The sequence below is a fragment of the Catharus ustulatus genome, chromosome 5 (genome assembly GCF_009819885.2).
Source record: "Catharus ustulatus isolate bCatUst1 chromosome 5, bCatUst1.pri.v2, whole genome shotgun sequence".
Classification (NCBI taxonomy): Eukaryota; Metazoa; Chordata; class Aves; order Passeriformes; family Turdidae; genus Catharus; species Catharus ustulatus.
This window is the reverse complement of record NC_046225.1, coordinates 1,524,518-1,547,881: the sequence shown is the minus strand read 5'-3', so window position 1 is coordinate 1,547,881 and position 23,364 is coordinate 1,524,518. Positions and strand designations below refer to the sequence as shown.

The following is a 23,364-nucleotide window of genomic DNA, read 5'->3' as shown; positions in this document are numbered from 1 at the left end:
CAAAATAACAGCAGATTTTACACCCCCAAGAGTACAGCTGGGAATTCTTCAGCTGAACCAGTTTTCAAAGAATGGAAACACTTGTTCAAGACAAAACTCAAGATTCTTCACTGAATGGCCACTGAGAAACAGGGGACAGATGTCGCTGAAACAAGATCAGCAATATTTGCATAAACCCCATAATGAGTAAAAAAGAAATAAACTATGGAGAGGGATGGTAATTTCTGACCTTGCTTTTCTGTTGGTGGTTTAGTCTTGAAGCATGAAAGGATTTTTTTCTTCTGAGATCCTTGGTGATCCTTTTCAATGTTTAAATAAGATGTTTTTGGAACACTTCAACATCTTGTCTTGAAGACTGCCCATGTCAAGGAATCATAGATTCATTTCACACTATAAACCTATTTCCTTTTCTGAGCTTTAAAGCTGTCACCTTTTCATTTATCTCATTTTTACCATTTTATCTAGTGCACTCATTATTAGGTGTGCTATGGCAGCACTTGATTTCCCTCCTCTTTAGCACAAAAACTCCTACTAGCTTTAATCAATACACAGCAAAGATAACGGGGGAAACCAGTAAGAATCAAAATTATTTCCTCATTAGTGCTGTCATATTGGGAAACATTTTAACCTGCCTCACAAAGCCATATAATTACACTGACAGCCTCTTTAAAACACTCATTTTCACTGCTATTTGTGCACTCCACCCCAGCAATCCAGATGTTAATGCAAGACCAATTCCATGGCCAATTAATGAAGACCCAGACAAAGAGGAGCAGGAGACAACGAAGGCTCAGCAACCATCACGAGGAAGAAGAAGCAGGAGGACAGACAATCTCAGCTCTGTTGTTGCTCAGCAGAGTGGAAAGTGCCCATCTGCACCTTCCAGGGAGCCCAGCCCCACCTCCAAAGGAAGGGGGACTGGAAGCTGCGCTCATGCTGGGAGGTTGGAGCCCAGCTCAGGGGCTTCCTTTGGGATCAAACCCAGCCTCTGGGAAGGGGACAAAGGCTTCACACACCACTGTTCTCACTCCAAGGAGCGCTGCAAGGACACAGAGCCTGTGCCTGGCTCTGGGCAGCCACAGGCACTCACCCCTTACCTTCTGGAAGTCACACTGAGGGGCTCTGCAGGCTGTGGGCTCACAGGTGACAATGCTGTTCTGGCATCGGCAGTCTTGGCAAGAATCCGGCTTCCAGAGCGTGTTATTCTGCAAATAAAGCTGGGAATGAGACTGTGTCCTGTTTGAACAACATGTCTCAAACAGCTCCACAGAGACACAGCAACAGAGCCCCCTCCCTCCCTCCCACACACTTATCAGGCCCAGCATTGGCACTTTTCACTCAACAGTTTCCAACAGCAGCTGAAAGACGAGGCCACGCATGGCCAATAATCAGCTCCAACAGCAGGAGAATCCAACCTCCAGGAAACCCAGGTGAGCAGAACACCTCTGGAAAACTTCCCTGGCATCAGGCTCAGGCTGCCCACACTGCAGGGTGATCCCAGGCAGCAGAGGTGGCTTGGAGGCAAATCCACTGCTGGCTTTACCTGGGCACGTTTATCCCAAATCACCACCAAGGAGACTGTGGCCAAGCAGGGAGTGGGACACAGCTGGAAACAGCTGTCAGCACTGCTCCATCAGTGCACCCAAGTGGAACACCCACAGCTAATTCACCAGGGTTTGCACCACCCATGCCTGACCCTTTCCATTCCCTCCACGCTGAGGTCAGGATCCCACGCTGCCTCCACAAGAGGAGGATCGGTTTCTCACCCCAAACACTGTTTGCAGCTGGACAATCCCTGTCCCTGTTGTGTAACAAACACTGGGCTAAGCTGACACCACACAGGGTGTTTTCCTGGGGAGGATGGACAGCTCCTATCCCAGCCAGAGAGGCTCATTTTTAAGGGGTTTGCAAGGAGACCAGACCTTGCTGCTCATTTACACCATGCAGTGATTTACTTCAATTTACTCACAGTACAAAGCAGGATTTAGGCAAATTAAGCTAGGGAGGATGATTAACAGCTGACTGCCAGGAGCACATTTACAGCTAGCTCCTAAAACTGTTAAGCATAATGATAAAACACTGAAATGTGCCTTAAAGGCCCATTAGGCTGCTTAATGAGAGAAAAAATATCCTGAAAAACCAGGTCATTCGCTCGGGCACTTCTGTGGGGTGCTGGATCAAAAGTGGCAACCTGTAAATAGTGGGACAGTCAAAAATACTGAAAAAAAAAAAAAAATCATCCTTGTGTCTCTCCCCTGCTTTCCAGAAGCATTTCTCCCACATCAAACCGTGCTCCTCTCTGTGGCAAATGTCATCTACAGGTTGCAAACACTCCAACAGCACCAGAAATTCAGGGAGATTCTCTGATAATGGAATACCAGTGCCAATGCTGACCTTAGAAGGTGCCCAGCCCCTCAGGCAAGGCAAAGAGGGATGGAAATTCCTGCTCAGGAAGACAGCTGGCTGCAGAACAGCAACCCTCACATCATCCCTGCCAGCAGATTTATGGTGCAGTTAGAGAAGAAATGAAGGTTAAGTGATGTGTGTGCCAAGCTTCAGCTAACACACACATCCCTCTGGCTCCAGCAGAGCTCTGGGTTTGAAAGCTGGCAGCTCCCTGCAGGGAAACCAGCCACAGTAACCAGGAGTGGGGAGGAGGGAGGGGGCAGACTTAGTGCCCCATCTCTGGGTTCTCCTAAACCTTCACCTCTGACCACTCATGCTTATTAAAATTTTAAAAAATGGAATAATAACCACAGCACAAGGTCAGCACAGAGCCACCCTTACTCACATTTTGATTAAATGCTCAGGTTTGTGGTAAGAAAATTCCTCCTTGCTCTTCTTCCTCCCCTGGCTTCTATCACAGCCCAAGCAGGCTGGCTCCTGTGTGTGGACTCAAATCAGCTGCTTCTAAATTCCTTCTGCCAGGTACAGGATCAAAACTGACACTTCTCTGCAGAGTTTTAAAAAATTCATTACCTAGTTAATAGTCAGGAAATTACCACCTGATTTGTTGGGACATGAGAGACTTCCAAGCACTTCACAGGTCTCAGTGTCCAGCTCTTTGGACAGCTCAGCATTTAGCTGAAGATTCCTGGAAGTGCAGTTTGGAAAGTCTGGATCCCACCTACCTGTCCTGTTGTGAGGCTTTGTCAGTGCTCACCCAGCAGGAACAAAGTCACTTCAAAGCTCCCAGGAAAAACAGTTCTAAACATAAAGCAAGACTTTCCAGAAGACACTGAAAGAACTGCTGGAAATCTGCCTGGTGTCTTCTCCAAGGCTCTGCACCTCAGTGGACAAATTATCTGCTGCAATCTAAGTGCTGGATTCCAATCCTGTTGAGAGTGACAACTTAAGGGGCTTTTTCCTTACAAGTACTAATATAATTAACAGTATAAATAATGAAATACCACGCAGAGAGTGCTTTGAAGACAGCAAACACTCCTTAAACGCCAAGTAGTGCCATTATAATTTATTAATTCCCTGGATTTGCCTACATCAAAAGAAGAAATGATACCTAATTCAACTGAATTTTAAAACACCATGCTGCAAGAAGAGATACATCTACATTACTTGGGCCAGTCTGAAGAACAGGGGCCAAAAGGACAAGAAATGCTCACAAACCTTTCGAGCCTGGAGACCCAGACCAAGACAAAAGGAGAAAAAACTGGAGCACAGTGTGAGCATGGGATGGGTTTAGATGGGATGAGGATTTAGAAAAAGAGAAAAGAAGGAGGCAAGAACACAACAAGCAGTAAAAGCAAAGAAAAAGCTGAAGAGACAAAGAGCAGATATGGGAGCCCAGAGCAGCTGTGAGTGTTCCTGGCTTGCTGCTGTCACCCTGTCACATCAACCAGAGCACAGAAAGACCTGAATCTCCTGGACCACTGCTCTGTCAACTGCCTATCAGAACTTCACACAGCTGCACCTGTCCCTCTTCTGCCTCAGAAAAAAAACCAAAAAACCAAACCCACCCAACAAATCAAAAAGAACCAGTCTGCAATTAATCTATTAATATGTGAAAAGCCTCAGTAATTTAATCAGGTGCCACTCAGCACAGCAGATAACAGCCTGTGTGCTATTCTGGTGCAGCAACAGGGGAAATAAGAAGCACACAACAGCTGGTTTGTGTCCCCTTTGCAGCTCTGATGGCTTCCTGGAAATATCCAGGCCATGCCTAGAATGTCACTGCATGCTGGGGTGTCCCCTGCAGCACGCAGGACTGTCACTGGGGTGGTGGCATTGCTGCATTGCTGAGCAGGGTGAAGCCAGCAGAGCTCAGCTGCAGCCTTGGGGTTGAGCTGCAGATTTGGGGTGTCACACCAGAAACCAGGGGGGTGTTGCTTATCTTGTACCCCACTAATCACCTGCTGATGATGAGGGGTCTGGAACACCTCTCTCATGACAGTTGCCAGGAAAGAGCCCAAATGAACCAAATGCACTGAGAAAAGAAGACAGAAGGAGTAAAATCATGGTTTCAACCCATCAGTTCCAACCAGGATTTAAAGCAGCACACAGAGAGATCTTTGCTCAGATTAACAGGTCAATATTTTGGGAGCAGCACTGGGTTTTAGTGACAAACCAGAAGACATGAACTTTTAGAAAAGAGATGTATTTTGGTTTGTCACTATAGGATTCACCCAAAGCAACTTGTAGCCTCTTTGTAAACTTTATTCTCACATTAAATCCATCTAGAAATGGACATGGTGAATGACTGACAGCAAAAACAATTACTATTTTCTCCCATTTCCATGCCCAGCTGCATGTTTTGATGAACCACACACACCAGAAACACAATAATTTTGGGGTCCTCCTGCTGGTTTTTCTCCCCTTTGCCCAAGTAGTTTCCTAACCTGCCAACTGGCAAATTTCAAACATGACTTCTGGATGGATATCAAACTGTTAATGGATGTCAGACCTGGAGGGCTTGCTTGAACAGCTGTGGAAGAGTAGGGAGGGAAGGGATTAATTGGATCTAAACTAGATCAGAGCTTTAATGACAGCAGTCATTCCAAGATAATGGCTATTTCTGGAGCAGCAGGGGTGCCCATCTCTGCTGTGGGATGCTCTGATGCAGGTGAGCTGATGGCAGAGACCAAGCAGGTGATGTTCTGCCCCCTTCACATGATGCTGCTCAGCCAAAACTTGAACCTGGCAGAGCCATCAGGACATCAGCAGTCAACAGCAGGTGACAGATGTGCCAAAGGATGAAGTGACACTGCCAGCAGGATGAAGGATTTCAATTTAAAATGCAGGTTATGGTGGGCCAAGTGCTTCCATGTCACCTGCATCTAAGCCAGGGCAGATTGAACAAGACAGACTAAGCTTTTTATCCCATTTCTAACAAAACAACAACAAAAAAACCCCCATCAGGCCATGAAAATCCTTGCAGCTGATTCAGCAGAGAAAGGAAATGTCCTTCAGTAGCAGTCACAGCCCTAAGAAGCTCTGCACCAGGTGAAACATAACTCTAATTCTACTTCTTAAAGGCAAAATCCACTCCAGAGCAATTTTGCAAGCCATCTCAGCAAATACAGATATCTCCAGTTCCAGGCTGGATATTCAGGAAGGATCCTTTCAAAGCAAGGAATTACACCCCTCAAATCCTACTACTCAAATCCCTGTGGGCCCAAGCACAGTCATCTCCCATGCAGCTCCCAGAAAATACAACCCTCTATGTCCTTATCTTCCATCTCAGCTCCCTGTGCTGCAGATTAATAAACTGCTTCTGTCAGAGGTAAAGAGGAGCCCTGCACAGTCGTGAATCCTGGAGAACAAAGGTTTCATTACCGAGCAGAAATGAGGAATGTGGAATAAGGAAATGTGTACACTGTCCTCATGCCCTCCAGCATTTTTCCAGAATTGCTCTGGTTCACTGGGAGCTGTTGAGACTCAACAAGGTGATAATCTCATGTCCAAGACCAAATGGAAATAAGGATAGCAGGAGGTGGGTAACACCTCAGTGCCTGACTCCAAACAGGCTCTCTGCTGCCTTCTGCTACAAATGACTCAATTAATTGACTCTGGCACACAGAAACAAAATCAGGCTTAAAATATCCTGAAAAGGGCAGAGATTATACAAGTATTTGTGTGCTTCAGCACTGTCAAGTGTGATCACATTCACTGGGATCAAGAGGGACAGTAACAGGGAAGGAGGGAAGAAGTTAAGGATTCACTGGGCCACATGTGTTCTAAAAATGATTTTTTTTTACAGTGACAACAAAATCCCACCAACCAACTGAGGAGAACCACAGCTAATTAGCCCTTGCTCTATGAAAGAAGGGTCCAAAAGTTTATCCTGCCCAAGAGCAGTGAGCAGACTGAGGGAGAGGAGGCAACACCTGTGGAATAACACCAGCAGGGAAGCAGAAGGTACAGCAGAGGAAAAAGTCACTCCAGGGCTGGAAAGGGCAGTCAGCCTGATAACAAACACTGCTTCTCAGAGAAGGTGTAAAACAGCTCTGTGAGGCATTTAAAGTCCCTCCCATGAGGCAGATAAAGGATGAACAGAGAAACAGGGTGTGGGTTGGCCTCAGCAGGAAGAGTACACTCCATTAATTAGCATGATTGGCCATCAGTCAGAAATAAATCATATTATCCATTGCTAAGTGGCAGCATTCAACAGGACACAAAGTGCAGAGAGCTCTGAGCTCATGCTCCAACAGTTCATTTTGCTTTCATTATTCACAAGCACTGCATAAAGGTCATGGCAAAAAAAATATTTATTTAAAATTAAAGCCCTGTAATCCTATCTAAAGTATATTTATTTTTTCCATGCATAACACCATGACTCTGTGACCTGATTTCCAATACAGTGCCAGGGAGATGTCAGGAGCTGCTCTGAAAAAAACCATGATCCATACTTGCAGCATCTCTCCAATTTGTTCCCTTTACCCATTTTACAAAATTTGACTGTCCACAGGAGAAGCAAGCTCAGGGACAAAGATTTCCATAACCTCTGCAGCTCCTGCACGTGAATTTTTGTCTCTCACCCCCTTCTCAACACTTAACACAAATAAATAAATCTCAGAATAAATCTGTGATAAAAGCTCGGAACAATTTGCACGGCAAGCCCGTAATGGGGGCTGGAGCAGCAAGGGTAACAGGGAGAAATGCAGAAGCACTTATTTAGACTCCTGAAAACAGACTGGGGGGTTCCTAAATCTCTCCAGTGCTCATCATTTTAAAAAGGGACAGTTTTATACCAAAGCACTTGGCTCCTTCACTGTAGTGATGTCTTAATCTCCAGAAGCTGCTCCATGAAATATTTAGCAGAGGCAAAGCATATGCACGCCTTAAGTTCAGGCTGAAGAAGAAAATGCATCTTCCCTGCACCCTCAGGCAGCAGGAAGGGGCTGGGAATTACAGTAAATAACACCTGAGAACGTGCTCTTGTTACCCATTTTAATTCTTCTCCTTTAATTGCTTGCATGAGTGCTTGGTAATGTGGTTTTCAAAGCACGTCTCTGGCATCAGGACTGAGCCAGAGGAGTAACACAGAGCTGTCCTCACATCCCTCCCCATGCCATGGATATTTGCCAGGCTGAAGATTGCTCACTGACATGGTGGGAGCCAATTCCTGTCAGGCTGCTTCACGCTTGGTTAGAAATAATTGCTGCCTCATTACAAATTTAATCATGACACTGTGATATGGCAGAACTCTTCCTCACAATCTCCCTCTCTTCCTTTGTGAAGATGATATACTTAATTTATTTTTTTTCTTCTCAAAGAAGGAAATCCCACTTTCCAAGATTTTGTTGCTACATGGCTTAAGAAGCATCTCACAATGTTTTAAACTCTGGGTTCCTGCAGGATCCCAAGGTTTTTAGTTTTTCTTCCTCTGCATCTACTTGGAGAAGGTCTCAAAGAGTCCCACACTTGAGGGCTTGCCTGTACCCTGAACGAGTCACAGCTTCCCTGAAGAATGCAGAGATTTAGGACAAGTGGCACAGGAAACACTGCTGGGTCAGGAATGACAAGTCCAGCATGGAGAGGCAGAGGCTCCCCCATAACACAGCTGTAAAATTTGAGATTATTCCACACTCTGCTTTGCCCAGCCTCACTCCCACTGTGCCATGAATGCAGCTGATGCCATCACCAGCCTGGCACCTTCCTGCAGCCACAAAAATCCCACACCAGGGATGAATGGGCCCTCTCTGATTGCAGGGATCAACTCAGTTCTGAGGAACAAGCCCTCAGAGCAAAAGCAGGTTGATCTCCTTTGCTGCACCAGACTGATTTCTAAGAACATAGCAGCAAAGCACAAAGGAACATGGCCAGAATTACAAGTGCTTAGAGCAGCTCCAGTCAGGATCCTGGTTTCAGTAAAGCCATCTCTCCTGAAGATTTTGGTGATGGGAATTCCCAGCAGCAAGGCTTGGTGCTCCCAACACTTTCAGGTGTCTCTCCACCTGTTACTCCCTATGCTTTCAAAACCAGCAGCACGTAAATAAAGCACAAATAAAGAGGGTAGAGGATTTAGAAAAATACTCTGTTTTTTTGGGTTTTTTTTACCCCTCAGCAAAATAAAAAATCGAGCTGGGAGATTTGAGACCACTGAATTAACTTTCTTTCCTGCACTCCTCTGCACTGGCACACTTCCCAGAGGTCTGTGCACTGCAGCATGGATGGATGGTTGGCTTTTCCAAACACCTGCATCCATCATTTGATTTGACCTCCAGAGGCCACATTCTTCCCTGCACCTTTAGTTACTTTTTATCTCAAATAGAAAAAAAGGAAAGTAATGTGGGTCAGCAGAGAGAAGCTGGCAGCCAGGCTCCCTCCCTTCTCCTGCCTGCAGGGAAATAACTGTGACTCCCTGGGTCAGCAGTGCCTGCATCAGCCACAGCTCCTGGACTGCACCAACCCAAAGAGAGCACATCCCAAAAAACAGCCTTCCCCCTGTGCCTGATGATTCCCACTCAGGGCCATGAGGAATGTTGTTTCAGGCTCTGGAAAGAAACTGCCATCATGTGCAGGCATGGCAGGACAGCTCATTTTTCAGGAGCTTGGGAACATGAAGTATTCCAGAGCTCTTTTCTCCAGTGCAGTAAATATTGCACTTTAAATCCATCTGACAGCTGTTGAAGTCCTGCTAGGAATCCAACCTTGAGGTTCTGGGACCTGAGCTACAGCTGTGCCTGTCCCAGCCCTGAAGTGTTCAAACCAGGCTGGAGGAGGCTTGGAGCACCCTGGTCCAGGCAGGGGGCTGGAAATGCCTGAGCTCTAGGGCAGTTATGTAATTTATGACTGCCTCCTGTTTCTAGGAACACACAAAAGCCCTTGCACAAGGAAATGCTGAACAGAGGACGTGCAGGGACAGACAAGTGGGAAGAGGCTGCATTATCACCTTCCAGGACAAGTGTGCTAAAAGAGCAGCCAAACCCAGTGGGAACTGCAGCCATCCAGCATCCTCTCCTCACAACGTGCACCAGAGAGCTTCACACCGAGGGGAGACTCCTCAAAACAAAGAGGAAAGCAAGCCTGCAACTCCTTTTAACAGAGCACACTAAAAATCCTCCAGCTTCCCCTCACCTTCAATGAAAGATGCTACATGAAAGCCTCCAGCTCTCCCTGCAAAAGCAGATTGCTCCAGGGAAATCCCAAATTCCCCAGCCCACACCAGCTCCCACCAGGCTGAGATACTGAGAGAGCCAAGACACACTGTTCTTGGAAAGGAGGATGTACAAAGACAGAAAAAAAATTGCTTAACCCCTTCTTAATCTGCAGGACTTTCTCACCCCGTGATGAGGAAGAGAGAGAGGTGGAATTTCAGAGCCTAGCTCGGAGCCCCCTTGACTTGAAAACAAGCCAACACATGGATTCTTTTCCTCCCCTTCCCTGGATGATTAACCTGGGCACCACTCCCACGTCTGCAGACAGAGCACACCGAGCCTCAAGTGCCCACGAGCTACGTGCACAAGTCCTGTCGTGTCTATCCCACCCTCCCCACTCCTCCATTTGCACTGCAAAAATAGAGCTTTGTAACAAAAGAGAGTTGAGGATTAGCTACCCCACTTGAGCTTTTGTAGCCAGCTTATCCAGACATCATGACAGCTGCCAGAGTAAGGAAAATGTCATCCAGGATGCCAGGAAAAGGATGGGGTCTTTCTCGTGTTGCTCTGAGAGCAAAAAGCAGGAAAACCTGGGGCAGGGGGACAGCAGACAGGTCCCCAGGCTCCTTTCCTTGCTGGACCTCCAAGGAAAGAAAAGGGAGCTGTAATTCCAGTAATCCCCTCCAGCGACATCACCTGCTCAGAACCATCAGCACATGGTTCCCACCACCGCAGGGGATCAGGAAAGATCACAGAGACCATCCAAAACCCAGAGCTGGGAATGTTAATCCAGCCTCCCCTCCCGACCCTGCTCCGTGCACTCAGGGCAGCACACTGAAATCCCCACAGCCAGCACGGGGCTGCTTTGGGAAAACACAGAGTGCCTTCAGAAAATCCATCAGAGTTCTGCCAAAATGCTTGCACTAGGGGGAGGGAAGCATTCCACACATCTTCCTACAATGGCCTTCTCTCCTGTCATTTCTCCTTTCTTCTCCCTGATATTGTTCCATTTCTCAATTACATTCTTAATATTCAGCCCATTTCCCTGCTTGTTTTGGGGGTTGGCTCTGCTAATTGCTCCAACTTTCCAAAACTTCACCACTGTGACAAAAGAAAAATCCAAACGTTGTCATTGTGTTGCCATCTCATCATTCAAATCTCTCCACAATTTTCACATTGCAAAGCCTGCTCATCTTCCAATATTGAAGTTTTTAAACCTTCCCAGAAGGTAAAGAGAGTCTGAAAGGAGATGACATTTTATAGCTGCTTTGAAATACCTCTGAGGCAAAGCAGGGTGAAGTCCTCCAGTGAACCACCTTGTCTCACAAAAACATTTGTTTCCAAGACCTCAAGGTTTGAAGGAAAATCACTTTAGACAATGGACAATTTCTTCATGGACCAGAATGTGAAGCAGAACCCAGCCTGCCAGTTTTGCTGACCCAAAAACCAAGGACTACAAGCAATTATTGCTCTCAGTGAAGAGTCACAGCAGCCAGTGTGACACTAGAAGAAAATCAAAAGCTCACACACCCTTAGGGTTAAGAAATAATATCATATTTTCTCTCCAAAATGTCTCCTGTGGATGCTATGCCCTAATTTTTAGGTGGTCACAAATCCCATCCCAAAAGCTGAGATTTTGATTTGAGCAATGCCAGTGTAATGTAAAACAACCTGAATATTTCAGATGGATGGGGCAGCCAAGTCCCTTCCAGATGTCATTTAAATTTTACAGAGAGGCAGAAGAGAAGTGATTTATGCAAGCTGGAAGTCCTAGGAGGAGCAGCCTGTCACACACAATACTCACACTTTGTCCACTGCTCCAGTGTAACAGCAAATTACACAAATTGCAAGGAAGGGGAGAGCAGGGAACCTCCCAGGGAAGGGGCAGAGAGGCAGAGCTTTCCCTTGTGTTTCAGAAAGCTGTTAATGAATGATGGCCCCTCCTGCCTGGTGACCTTCACAAAACCAGCTGGCAGTGTCAGCTCTACCCCTGCACAGCCCCTAAGTCACACTGGGATACAAGTGTCCCTCCAATGGCAATTCCAGCCCAGGATACAAACCTCAGTGAAACCTTTAGAGGGTGGAGTGATCTTTGATCTCACCAAAGCACTTTGATCAGCCAGCCAGGAGCAGCCAAAACCTGTGGAACCATTATCAGAAAAAACTGAGAGCAAGACTGCAAAAAGGAAGAAGAGAAGGTGCTCCACAGTAAGTGCTTTAAAAGAAACCAGCTGAAGGCAGACAGGTGCCCTTCTGAAGGCCATTTTAGTGTCTGCCACTGGGCAATCCAGAAACAAAGCCATGCTTCCTCACTGCTCAGACACTGCAGTCCAACAAGCTCAGCAGAAGCCCACCCTTCCTCCACTGTTAGACCTTCTCCTTCTGGTGTTCATCCAGGCAAGGTCTCCTCCCTCTGCGTCCGCCTAATGAATCAAAACCAAACCCTGCACTTAACAAAACCCACGTCTGACCTGCATCAAAGCTGTCCCTTGCCCTGCTGTGATTCTCCTGCAGATAAACAACATAAACCAAGTCTCTGCTCTCATTTCATCCTCTCCCCCAGGCAAGTTGAACTCCGGTCCTGCTGAGGATGGGCGCACCAGCAGTGCCCTTGTATAAACATTTGCCTTGTCTCAATTACCCCATCTGTGTGTGCTCAGCACTTCACAGACACATCAGCAAGCACAGGCTTCCTCTCCCTCCTTCTCTCTTTGCCACTTCATACCTGCTCCAACTCAAAGCAACCAACCCTTCTGTTAGAGGATTTAGAGCACAGCTGAAGTGCCTGTGTGCATCTCCAGTGACTCCAGCATTTACAGATGCCTCGAGGAGAAACAAATAAAATAATTATTGTTAATACATGAAAATGCTCTTCTTGGAAAATACCTCAACTCACAGTGATACAGATAAATCCAAAATGGGTGATCACAAACCCAAGGTTTCTTCAGGAATGTTGCTTTTCAAGGCATCTACAGGAAAGTATCTCCTGGGCTTGACAGAGATCTCACACACAAAATAAATACCTTGGTAAATAGAAATGAACTGGTGTTAGCTGTCTCTAATTCCAATTTCCCCTCATTTTAGGTATAATGCATCCAAAAGAGAAATGCAGTGACTGAATTTTTGCAGCTATGAATCTATGAGTCTTTGCTCCCCCTGCCATCCATGTGGACTTCTGGACTGTCAGAACTGAACATGCTTCTTTAAAAACAAAGCAATTAAGACTGCAAGAAGCAGTGTTAGAGAAGGAATGAGAGTTCCCTTTGGCAGAACAGCTTTGGAAGCAAAAGAAGAAGGAATTTTGCAGTATTTTATGACAAATTACAAAAATTGCAGCACTTCCCCTAAGAACATGTGCTGCTCCCACTGATCACAGAGCCTGTGCTGTGTTATCTGATGAAGCCCAAAGGCCAAAATATTTCTCCTCAGCTACATCTAAACCACAAGGAACCAAAAGAAATTCCTCTGAGCACTTACCCCCAGGGCAGTGCAGGGCCAGGCTCCTAGTGCTGGGTTCCTTAAAGGAGACTCAAAAATGCACTTCAAACCCAACACTGATTAATGCCAGCATAAAAGCTGCAATACCTTTGCTGCTTGAAATTTACCTTTATTTAAATTGTACAGCTTCCTGCATCAAAGATACACTGGGCAAGACTGGTTTCTTTTTAAGCCTCCTAAACTGCAAGAGAAAGATGACATTTTCAAAAGTCAGCATTTTCCAAACCAGCTGAGGTAAGTCAAGCTCCTGAGGCTAAATGCATCCATCAAAGTGTTCAGGGCTCCTCTCCAAAAATCCTGTGTTCAGCTGACCATTCACAAAGTCTTGTGGAGCCACCATGGAGCTAAAACAGCAGAGGGAAGAACCAAACCACAGCCTAACTTGAGGCTCCTGATCTTGAAAGGGCTACACAAATCACCTTGAAGGACCTGAACACAGACAAGGATTTAGGAGAGGATGGAGAGACAGCAGGGAAAATAATTTTGAGAGAAAACAGTAATTTAAAAAGCACTCCCTTGGGTATTGGGAGTTTCTTTCTTGATTCTTCAGCCAGGCAAAGGGTGACACAGAGCGTCTGTAGTGACAAATGTCTCATACAACCCCAGCTATCCAAAGCCAAATAAACAACTGAACTAAACAAGCACAAAACTTTTTCACTGGCCACCAAAAGTGCTTACAAGTAGATGCTTGGCTTTTCCTCCTCAGTGAATTCTCCCTGTCTGGAAAAGCTCAGTTAATTGAACTGGCCTTTCAGTTCCTCCCCACATCAATAACTGAGCTGCTAAGGGTGAAATTGCAAGCTGCAGATGAATTAATCCCACTGTGGTCCCTTCAAGCTGATCGCCGGTGCTTCTTCCTCTGCCATTTCCACAGGTCAAAAAGAAACAGCCAAATGCATGTGGTGGCAGAATATCAGGAAGGATTGAACCAAATGCATGTGGTGGCAGAATATCAGGAAGGATTGAGCACATCAGATAAACCAGGATTTGCTGACTAAGAGGAACTCAGCAAGGCATTAGCAGAAAGTTGTTAATTCGAGTTACCGAGGCTTTACCAGATAATAAGTTTTAAAGCTTGTGGTTTAAAATTCTGCCATTAAAGCACAAGAGGTAGAAGAAATTGCTTCAGTGGATTTAGACACTGAGGATTCATTTTTTTAACTTCCTGCAGAGTATTTTTCCTTTTCTACCCTCAGCATCCTATCTCATTTCTCATAGATTACAGCCCTGCTACGGCATTTGTTTAATGAAGTTTACACAACATTAGAGGCACTTGATTTAGCTGCCACAGCCACCATCTGTAATTAATCCTCCCAGGAGCCAGGACACTGCACAGCTTGTTCCTGCAAGCTGGGTTTCTAACGTGGAACGAGCTTATGACCTCCATAATTCCAGCCTCCCATCAGTTTTATGCCATCATAACTCCTGGGCATTCATTTGGCCACTCACCCCAGCCAGTGGAGAACAGGACCCAGGGGGACAGGCTGTAAATCAGCTGGATGTTCCCAGCAGGATTCCTTTCCCTCCTCCCTTGCCCTTTGCCCAGAGCAAGGAATGAAGCAGCACGCAGTGATTTGGCCATTTCTGTGCACACTGCTGTTTTTCAGCAGGAGTTATGTGCAAGCTTTTTAATCCTGGGACAGGAGTGGGCTTTACCTTCCACTCACACAGTGAGTATCAGTGGAGCAAGACAAAATTCCCTCAGCCTCCCCTTTGGTGGGACATGGAAAGATGGGAGATGAACACTCCACCTTCCACAGATTCCACCTCAAAACAGAGCCAGCCTGGTTTGGAATGCAAGGGAGCCAGTGCTGGCTGACTCTGCTGAATAAATGAATTTCTTGACTCTGGTCCAAAAGCTGCAATTTAAGGAAAGTGTAACTTTCAGGAGGAAAAAAAGCCAAGCATGATTTAAAGATTTCTAGTGATACAGAGTAATTCATAGCACACCTCGGGAAACCGTTCCAATGATTTCCAATCTTCACTGTAAAAGTCTACCTAGTTCCTAAGCTGAATTTATCTAGCTTTCATTTTCTAGCTACTCCATTTTCTTATGGGTAGCAGAGGTTTATTTATAATAATTTCTGTTCCCTCTGTAGCATTCTACAAATTACCCTTTAACTTTCCCTTGGAGAACTGGTGCAGACAGAGCTCAAGTCCTTTGTAATGAGGAATCATGACTGTCTTCAGGATCCCCTCCATCCTTGTACATCCCCCCATATCTCACCACAAATGGACAGTGAAAAATCAGATTAATGTTCCTCCAGCCGTGGCAGCAGTGCCAAACACCCAGCTAATGTAACACTCCTGAACTGCAAGCCCCTGATGCTCACAGAGGAATTTTATCACGAGTGTTAACACACCAGGAGCCCCAGAAAGGTTTTACAGAACCATGGAATCCCTCAGGGTGGAAAAGACCTTCAAGATCCTGGAGTCCAACCACTAACCCACATCCCCAGCTGCCATATCCACATGGCTTTTAAACCCCTCCAGGATGGGGACTCCACCACTGCACTGGGCAGCTTGTTTCCATGACTGCCCACTGTTTCACTGAAGGAATTTCCCCTAAAATTCAATGTAAACATCCCCTGGAACAACCTGAGGCCATTTACTCTTGTTCTGCCACTTGCTGCCTCAGAGACTTGTCAGGGACTTGTAGGGACCAGCAAGGTCCTGCCTGAGCCTCCTTTTTTCCAGGATGAGCCCACTCAAACTGTGCTCCTGATCCATTCCCTTCCCTGGATATATTCCAGCCCCTCTGTGCAAACATGCTCAGTGACTCCACACCATAAATCACTGCTCTCCAAAGCAAATCCAGCTTTGTGTTTGGTTTGTCCACAAATCTGGTTGGGACAGACAACGAGGAGCAAGCCCTGAGCTTCTGAACCTCTCCTCATTTGTCTGAGTGAACCCTCTGTGATTTCCTCTCTTTGGGGCTGGGACATGTCCTGCTCTGAGCAAATTGAGGTGGGTACAGATCCAAGACACACCAGAAAAGATTTTTTTCTTTCCCAAATACTTTTCATCTACAACCCCAGCAAAGGTGACAGGCTCATCAGAGCTGGCCTAAATCCTGAAATACAATCAACCACTGTTTAGTTCAGCTTCCAAATTGTGTTTTTTTTCAAGGGTACACACACCTTGCCCAAAGATTGGATACAGGAGGTGCATACCTGCTTTTAACACTTCAAAGGATCAGGATGGGTGCCCCTTGCTGCTCTCCTACAGGACTTGAACTCTGAGTGTGTAAAGTCCACAGGAAAGGCTCTTTCTTTCCCTAGGTCTGTAAAAAATGGATGGAATTGCAAACAGGCTCCTGTAAGCACAGCTATTTAAAAGTACAATGAAAAAGAAAAAAAGTAAGTTGCCTGCAGGAACTTTTATTTATTCATATACATGCTCACATTAAAATGCCAGGAAAAACACTAGGAAAAGGAACTTTCTTATAGAAAATAAAACCCTTGTCACTGATAAAATTTCAAATGTACTCTCTGGGTAAAGGACACCAAAAGATTCCAGCACATAAGCCTCACTGCACTGCTTTCATTTTGAGGTCCCCATATGGACAACACTGTCAATAAAGCAGCACTTGGAACACAAGGAGGCCAAAAGCTCATCAGAAAATCCTCTGTAAGTCTCTATAAAACACTGATTAGGAGAAAGGGGAAATGAGGGAAGGCGAGAGATAAATGCAGTTTTGTTTGGATTCCTAAACCACCATTTTCCAGGTCCTTCAGACACACAGGGATCATCACCTTCCCAGGGACCAAACTGACTGTGCAGAGAGAGAAACAAACCCCAGACAAGGACCTCATTTGACTTCTCAGCAGTCACAGCAACTGCCTTGCCAGGAAACAGAGGCAGGAACACAAAGCACGGCCGGGAGCCGCTCCCAGGGAAGCCAGAGGCAAAGCACTCCAAGTGCCTGGGAAGGCAAGGATAATCCTGTTTGATTGGAGCAAGAGTAACCCTGCTGAAAGTACTGCAGGAACATGCACAGAGCACAAAACACAGCTCTCCCTGTGCAATTCAGCCATGAGAACGTCTCCAGACATGGGCTGTGCCCACACTGAGGACACAGAATGAGGGAAGGGTATTCCAGCAATGCTGCTCCTCACAGAAGTGCTTCATGAGCACAGGAACCACACAGGGAACTGCACCAGGGTGTGTAAAGGCAGCCAAGTGAAGGGAATCTCCCTCCCACCTTTAACACATTCCCCAAAGCCAGCTTCCTCTCCAGACTTCCAGATCCAACGCCAAGCCATTTCTTGGTGCGTGTGTGTAGCCAAAACTTCACGTGGAGGGCCAAGACAAGGCAAGAAAAAAAGGCAGGGCTTGCTGCAAATCCCTTGCCAGGGAAGTGAGAAGGCAAATGCATGCTCTCTGGAAAACACCAAGTGGCAAGGCTGCTGCCAGCCTGCAGCCCTGCTTCACTAAATGAGCTCAGTGGCTGAAGGCTGAGTGCCAGCGCCAGGGTCAAGTGCTCCGCTGGGAAATGCCCGGCTCCACCGACATCAAAGCAGCCCCAGCACTTGGAGCAGCTCAGCAGGGCAGGAATGTGGGCTCCCCAAATAGCAATGTGCTGATGGTGCTTCCATAACATCACCTCCAGTTTCTCTGCGAGCTGGCAAAGCTGCAAACCCCACCTAAATCACTCCAGCAGCACTTCCCAGAGACCGAAAGATGAAGCACGGGAACTGCTCTCCCTGCCAGCACAGGCAGATATTTCTCATTTTTCTGGCCTGCCCTGCTCTGTCACTCCACACAGATGCTGCTGTCAACACCATCTCAGGGAGGTTTCCCAGTAAGAATCCCAACAAATCACAGCTTTGCTGCTTCCACATCGACTGGGTGCAAACTGAAATGTGGCTCTGCTGTTTCAGTGGTTTCCACCACAGAAAAGCACAGCAGTGACACCACAATGATATTAAATATCTAAAGCCTCTAAAATATTAGTGGAAGCATCTAAAGGGGGAAAGGCTCAATTACCAAGGTTATTTTTTCAGAGGTTGCTGCACAAGATGTGATGGATTTAACCAGATGCTCTCATCATTCCTACTGCAGTGCTTGATAAAACAGCATCTATAAATACACCCAAAACCCAATGAATTGCAGAAGCATGAAATGACTTCAGTAAGGTTAGAAACACTCTGGCACCACACAGAATGCACTAAAAATATTGAGTATAGAGACCTCACAGCACCTTTTACAAAGCACTACAGCTGATTTTAACAAGGAGCTCACTCAGGCTGCCAGATGAGGAATTATCATCTCCTCGGTCTGCACATGTGGATTTAGCAGCTATTTGGAGAGGCTAATGAAGGCATCTGCAACAACAGCATGCTGGGGAAAAGATTTGACCTTGAAGATCAGATCAGGTACCTGCAGAACAAAATGCCTGCTCCCAGGCTAGGCTAAAAGGAGGGAAACAACCACATATGAACAAACTGATGCTTCCCTGGGCTGCATTTCAATCCTGCGTTTTCTTCACAAAGCCACGGGCTCCAAAGCATCAAGCACTGCTTGCTGATAACCAGAGAAAGCCCAGCAAAAGTATTTTGCTTAGAGAGCAGCATTCCCAGTTTATTTTTGATTATAATACTTCCTATTTTAATGAGGGAAATCAGCATCACCATAACAATTCAGAAACTGGCTTCATGTCACAAATCAGCCTGGACACACCAGGTGCCCACAGCAGCTCTTCCCATACAGAAATGCCATCCAAGGGGACAACTGGACAACACAGCATGCTGGTCACAGCAGCAAAAGCAGCTGAACTGCACAGCTCCCTCCTGGCCTGCAAAATATCATGGAGGATGCCTTTTCCTAGGGATTTCAAGAGGCTTGCCTCTGATCTCACAGATATTTCTCTGCCCGAAGCGAGAAGGAGAACTGACAGCTTTACATCTTGTGAGCTTAGATCTTCCCCCACAAAATGAGGTCAGAGGAGAAGGAGGGATCTGTGGTAACTCCAGCACACTCCTCTCCAGAGAGTGAAGCCTGAGCACTCTTCCAAAGGCAGCAAATCCTTCAGAAAGCCCCTGGAAAGGATTCTGTGACTAGAGAAACTCTGTGGTGCACAGCAGGAAGCACACAGGGTCGTTAAAGCCTCCTCATCTTCCAAAAGAAACAGCAGGACCAGTGTGGAATTAATTAAGTCTGAACAGGAGAATCAAAGTGTTAGGGGACCAGGCAGAAAAGGAACTCCCAACATTACAGAGGTAAATTAAAATCCATTCTATTTTTGGTGGGCTGATGGGTCTCAGCTATCCTGTCCCATCATAGATACACCTGTTAATCACACACCAATACATAGGATTGCATTAAAGCATCAGGAAATCAAATTATAACATGGGAAAAAAACCCAACAACAAACTGCAAAACACTGCCCTGCAGTCATGGCCAGACTTCAGGAGCTGTGGGATGCACTGCTCTTAGGTAACAGGGCTTAAAGCCTAAACTCTGGGACAAATTCTCCTCAATTTTTAATCAACTCTATCTCAATTGGTTCCATTTTATCTAATTTGAAATCTCACAATGTCTTTGGAAGTAACATATTTGACTTTGTTTTGTCCTGAGGATTTCATTAAAATTGAAACAGGTTTTCATTAAGCTCATTGCTTCATTGTGGGAATTTTTGTTTTAAATAAAACATGGAAAAGAGGCCTAAGAATTACTCTTTATGACATTCAAAGGAAGCACATAACTCATTTTTGGTTTGGAAGATTTCCATTTAACAGCAGATTGAGGCACTTTTAGTGTTCCCTTTCCATAACCACAATGGTCTCACAGTTTCACTGAGAAATTGAGGCAGAAAGGAGTAGAAGCAATTTAAAACCAAACCCAGGTTTTCAAAACGGAACACTTTCAGAATTCTGATTTTCAAAGTAACAACAAAAAATTAACCCACTGGAACAAAAGCACAGCAAGTCACTTCTGCTCTGCAATACTGAGAATTCCTTAGGCACTGGAGAAAATCTTATACAGATGGATCTATAAAACTGCACAAAAATGTGGGAAAAGAAACTGCTAACAAGTTTGCTCATGTTTTCCCCTGAAACCACTTTTCCAGGCTCGATGCATAAAAGGATTTACTGCACCCACTAACTCAGAAGTGGCTCTTGGCATGTCACTAATGACACCTGTGTCTCCACCAGCAGATGTTTTTCAGAATTAAACAGCCAGCCCTGTGTTTCCTCAGGAAACAGAAACAGCCATGAAGCACAGCACCTGATGTGTGGCTTATCAGTCTCCAGCTGGAGACTGAATTAATCCCACATGAGCAAATCTATTTGTGCAGGACAACAGGTGAATTTAGATCTGCATGAAACACATGCAGTGCAGGTTAGGAAACTTTTTTTTTTTTTGGAGTAACGAAACATCTGGTTTAAAATTATTCAAATTAATCCGGGAAGAAGTCATGTTCAGGATTTATCTTTTGGGGGAGGAGGGAGAGGATTTTCCTCACAAACACAGAGCCTGGGACTCTCCTTCAGCTGCAGCACGGCAGCTGGTCACATAAAGAAGCTCTGGCTGCTGAGCTGCCGGGGTTAGTTACAGGATTCATTACAGAATGATTCTGGAGTAGATACAATGATTACAAAATCGAGTCTTTTATCCTAATGGCTCTCCTTAATCTACAGCCCAGCAATAAACCACAGCACAGGAGAAATACAGCCAGGGAAGTGTGCTGCCTGCATGCCCACTGGAAGCTGTTTGCATGTGGCTCCTGGCAGCCCCTCCCCAGGCTGGCAGATCCAAGTGGTGACACAAAAATCAACGCACCCAGCTGGGAAGGAGCTTCACATTTGGGAGTTTTGGTCTTCCTGAACTGGAGAGCTCATGTCTGCTGAAAAGGCACAGGAATATTTATCCTGGACAATGCTGGACAAACTAATTTAATGATAATGGCATTTCTGATGGGGATTATTCAAAGGGAGGGAAAAAAAGGGGAAAAGGAACACAATGAAATCAGCCTAGAGATGAGACATTCCACATGGGACCACTACCAAAATACAGTAGTCCAATTTTGCCTAAGGTTTATGATGGATTAAAACACTAACAATCTATTTCAAAAGCCTGAGGGGACATTCAGTTCCTTTTAACTTCTTCACCCCAGATGTTTTGAGGGTGAAGAACAAGGTCTCAAACACACCCTGGGCTGGCAAAAATGTTCAACATGCCAACAAATTTGGGATCCACTTCGCTCACTTATCTCACAAAATCCTTAAGTTCTTTGGAGGTCACTGAGAAGGTACAGCAAAGTTCTAAAATTTCCCTTATGAATCACTCAGACATTGCAACCCCTCCTCTAAGAGAAAATGGATATGGGAACCCTGGTTTTGAAAGGGTTGAGGAGAGGGAAGGAATGAGGAATAGATGTAGCAAAGGAAAAAGGCATTTTGCACGGTGGGGATTTAAAAATAAAAAGTACACCATGAATTGTAAGGTGTGATTTCCTAAACAGAGCTCCTCACATGCATCCTGAAAGATGGAAGGCACAAGGACCTGGACAACTTCTAAATGCTGGGGAATGGTTGAATTCCTGTCCTGGTGAATGAATCCAGGGGAAAGGCAGCATCTCTGCCAAGGCTCTGGCACACAGCTCCTCTAACTGTGCCATTAAATGTTCATCATCTACTTCAGGCAGCACTGGGGACCAACAAGCTCCCACCCAGGATGCTCACTGGGATGGAAAACGTGCACCAGGGCAGCTCCTGTAAGGACCCTGATCTCCACAGAAAGCTGAGGCCACAGGGCCTCCCCCAACACAGGGAAGATTCAGGATGAGTCTCTGGAACAGAACAGACACTCAGCTCCAAGGAGGAGTCCTTATGGACAGCCCACAGTCTCAGATTGAAACCCAAAAGTTCCACAACTCCCAGAATTCTCTTGTACTTTAGGAATTTCTCCAAGTTTGTGAATTTCTCCTACCCAAAGCAAAGAGGAGCTGTTGTAAAATCCCCTCTTGCCAAAAAGCCCTGCATGTGCCTGACTGTTCAGGAAGGGCACCCCATAATCCAGAAATAGAACCTGTCCCCATCCCTCCCTCTGTCACTGCTGTTTCCAAGGAAAACAAAGGGACACACATGCAGCACACACTTGATTCAAAAATCACTTTTATTTTTCATCCTCAGTTGATCCCAGCTTTCTGGAACCCACAAGATGAGATTTGCTCCATGAGAGGCATTACTGTATTCATAAATCTTAACTGCAAAACATTCCTGTACATCCAGAGGATGTAGCCCCAGGCTGAGTAGTGGTATTTAAATCACATTATTTAAAAACAAAAATATCTTGACTGTTGTAAGATTTAAACAAGCAAACCTTTCAACTGAAATATTCAACTCTGATCTCATTTTTCAGTAGTAATTTCTTATCTTTCTAATGAAATTAAAATGAAGCTCATTTTCCACTGCTAATTTGACACATTCTCTAACCAGAAGTGCTCTGCACTTGCTAACATTTATTTTAAAAGTCACTGAACTTATTCAGAGTAGAAGCTATCTGAAACGTGAGGCTGAAAATTTGGGGGGGGAAAAACCCAGCATTTTTTATTTATTACCTTTCCACTCTCATTTCTGTCCAGCACAAACTACTGATGGAAACAGAAATCTGATTTTAAAAGCATAAAATCAGGATTTCTTTGTAAACTTCTGAAATGGAAACAGGGAAGCAAAATTTTTGGTAGAAGCACAAGTACACCACCATTTACTGTGAATTAAGCTAGGGCTTTTTATTCTGTTCCAAATTTTCAACCCAAAGATTAAAAATATTTTCCTTCCAAAAAATGCTTCTTTAGTGCTTTATGCTGTTAAAACTGAATATTCTGTTTGTGTCTCAGCAAACTTCCACAAGAACCTGCCAGCCCAGAAATCCATCCTTAGGTGCACTACCTGGTGCCACAGAAAATGTCCATGTTGTAGAGGTGACAACATGAAAATGTCCAGGTTTTGAAGGGGACAACATGAAAATGTCCATGTTTTAAAGGGGACAACATGAAAATGTCCAGGTTTTAAAGGGGACAACATGAAAATGTCCTGGATGCTGCTCAGCTGGACTTGTCTAGACTTTTTAGAACTGTGCTGCTGTCTCCTCATGGCCTCGTGTTTTAATCCATCATAAACCTTAGGCAAAATTGGACTACTGTGTTTTGGTAGTGGTCCCATGTGGAATGTCTCATCTCTAGGCTGATTTCATTGTGTTCCTTTTTCCCTTTTTTCCCCCCTTTGAATAATCCCCATCAGAAATGCCATTATCATTAAATTAGTTTGTCCAGCATTGTCCAGGATAAATATTCCTGTGCCTTTTC

General features: G+C 45.4%; 1 protein-coding gene across 1 annotated transcript in view; it reads right to left on the bottom strand.

Annotated features, from left to right (window-relative positions):
- The window catches only part of FRAS1 (Fraser extracellular matrix complex subunit 1), a 97,284-nt gene that overhangs the window by 68,399 nt on the left and 5,521 nt on the right, over nucleotides 1–23,364 (bottom strand). The window contains 1 exon segment of the mRNA XM_033060063.2: nucleotides 1,098–1,205. Within this exon segment, the coding sequence (XP_032915954.1) occupies nucleotides 1,098–1,205 (108 nt within the window).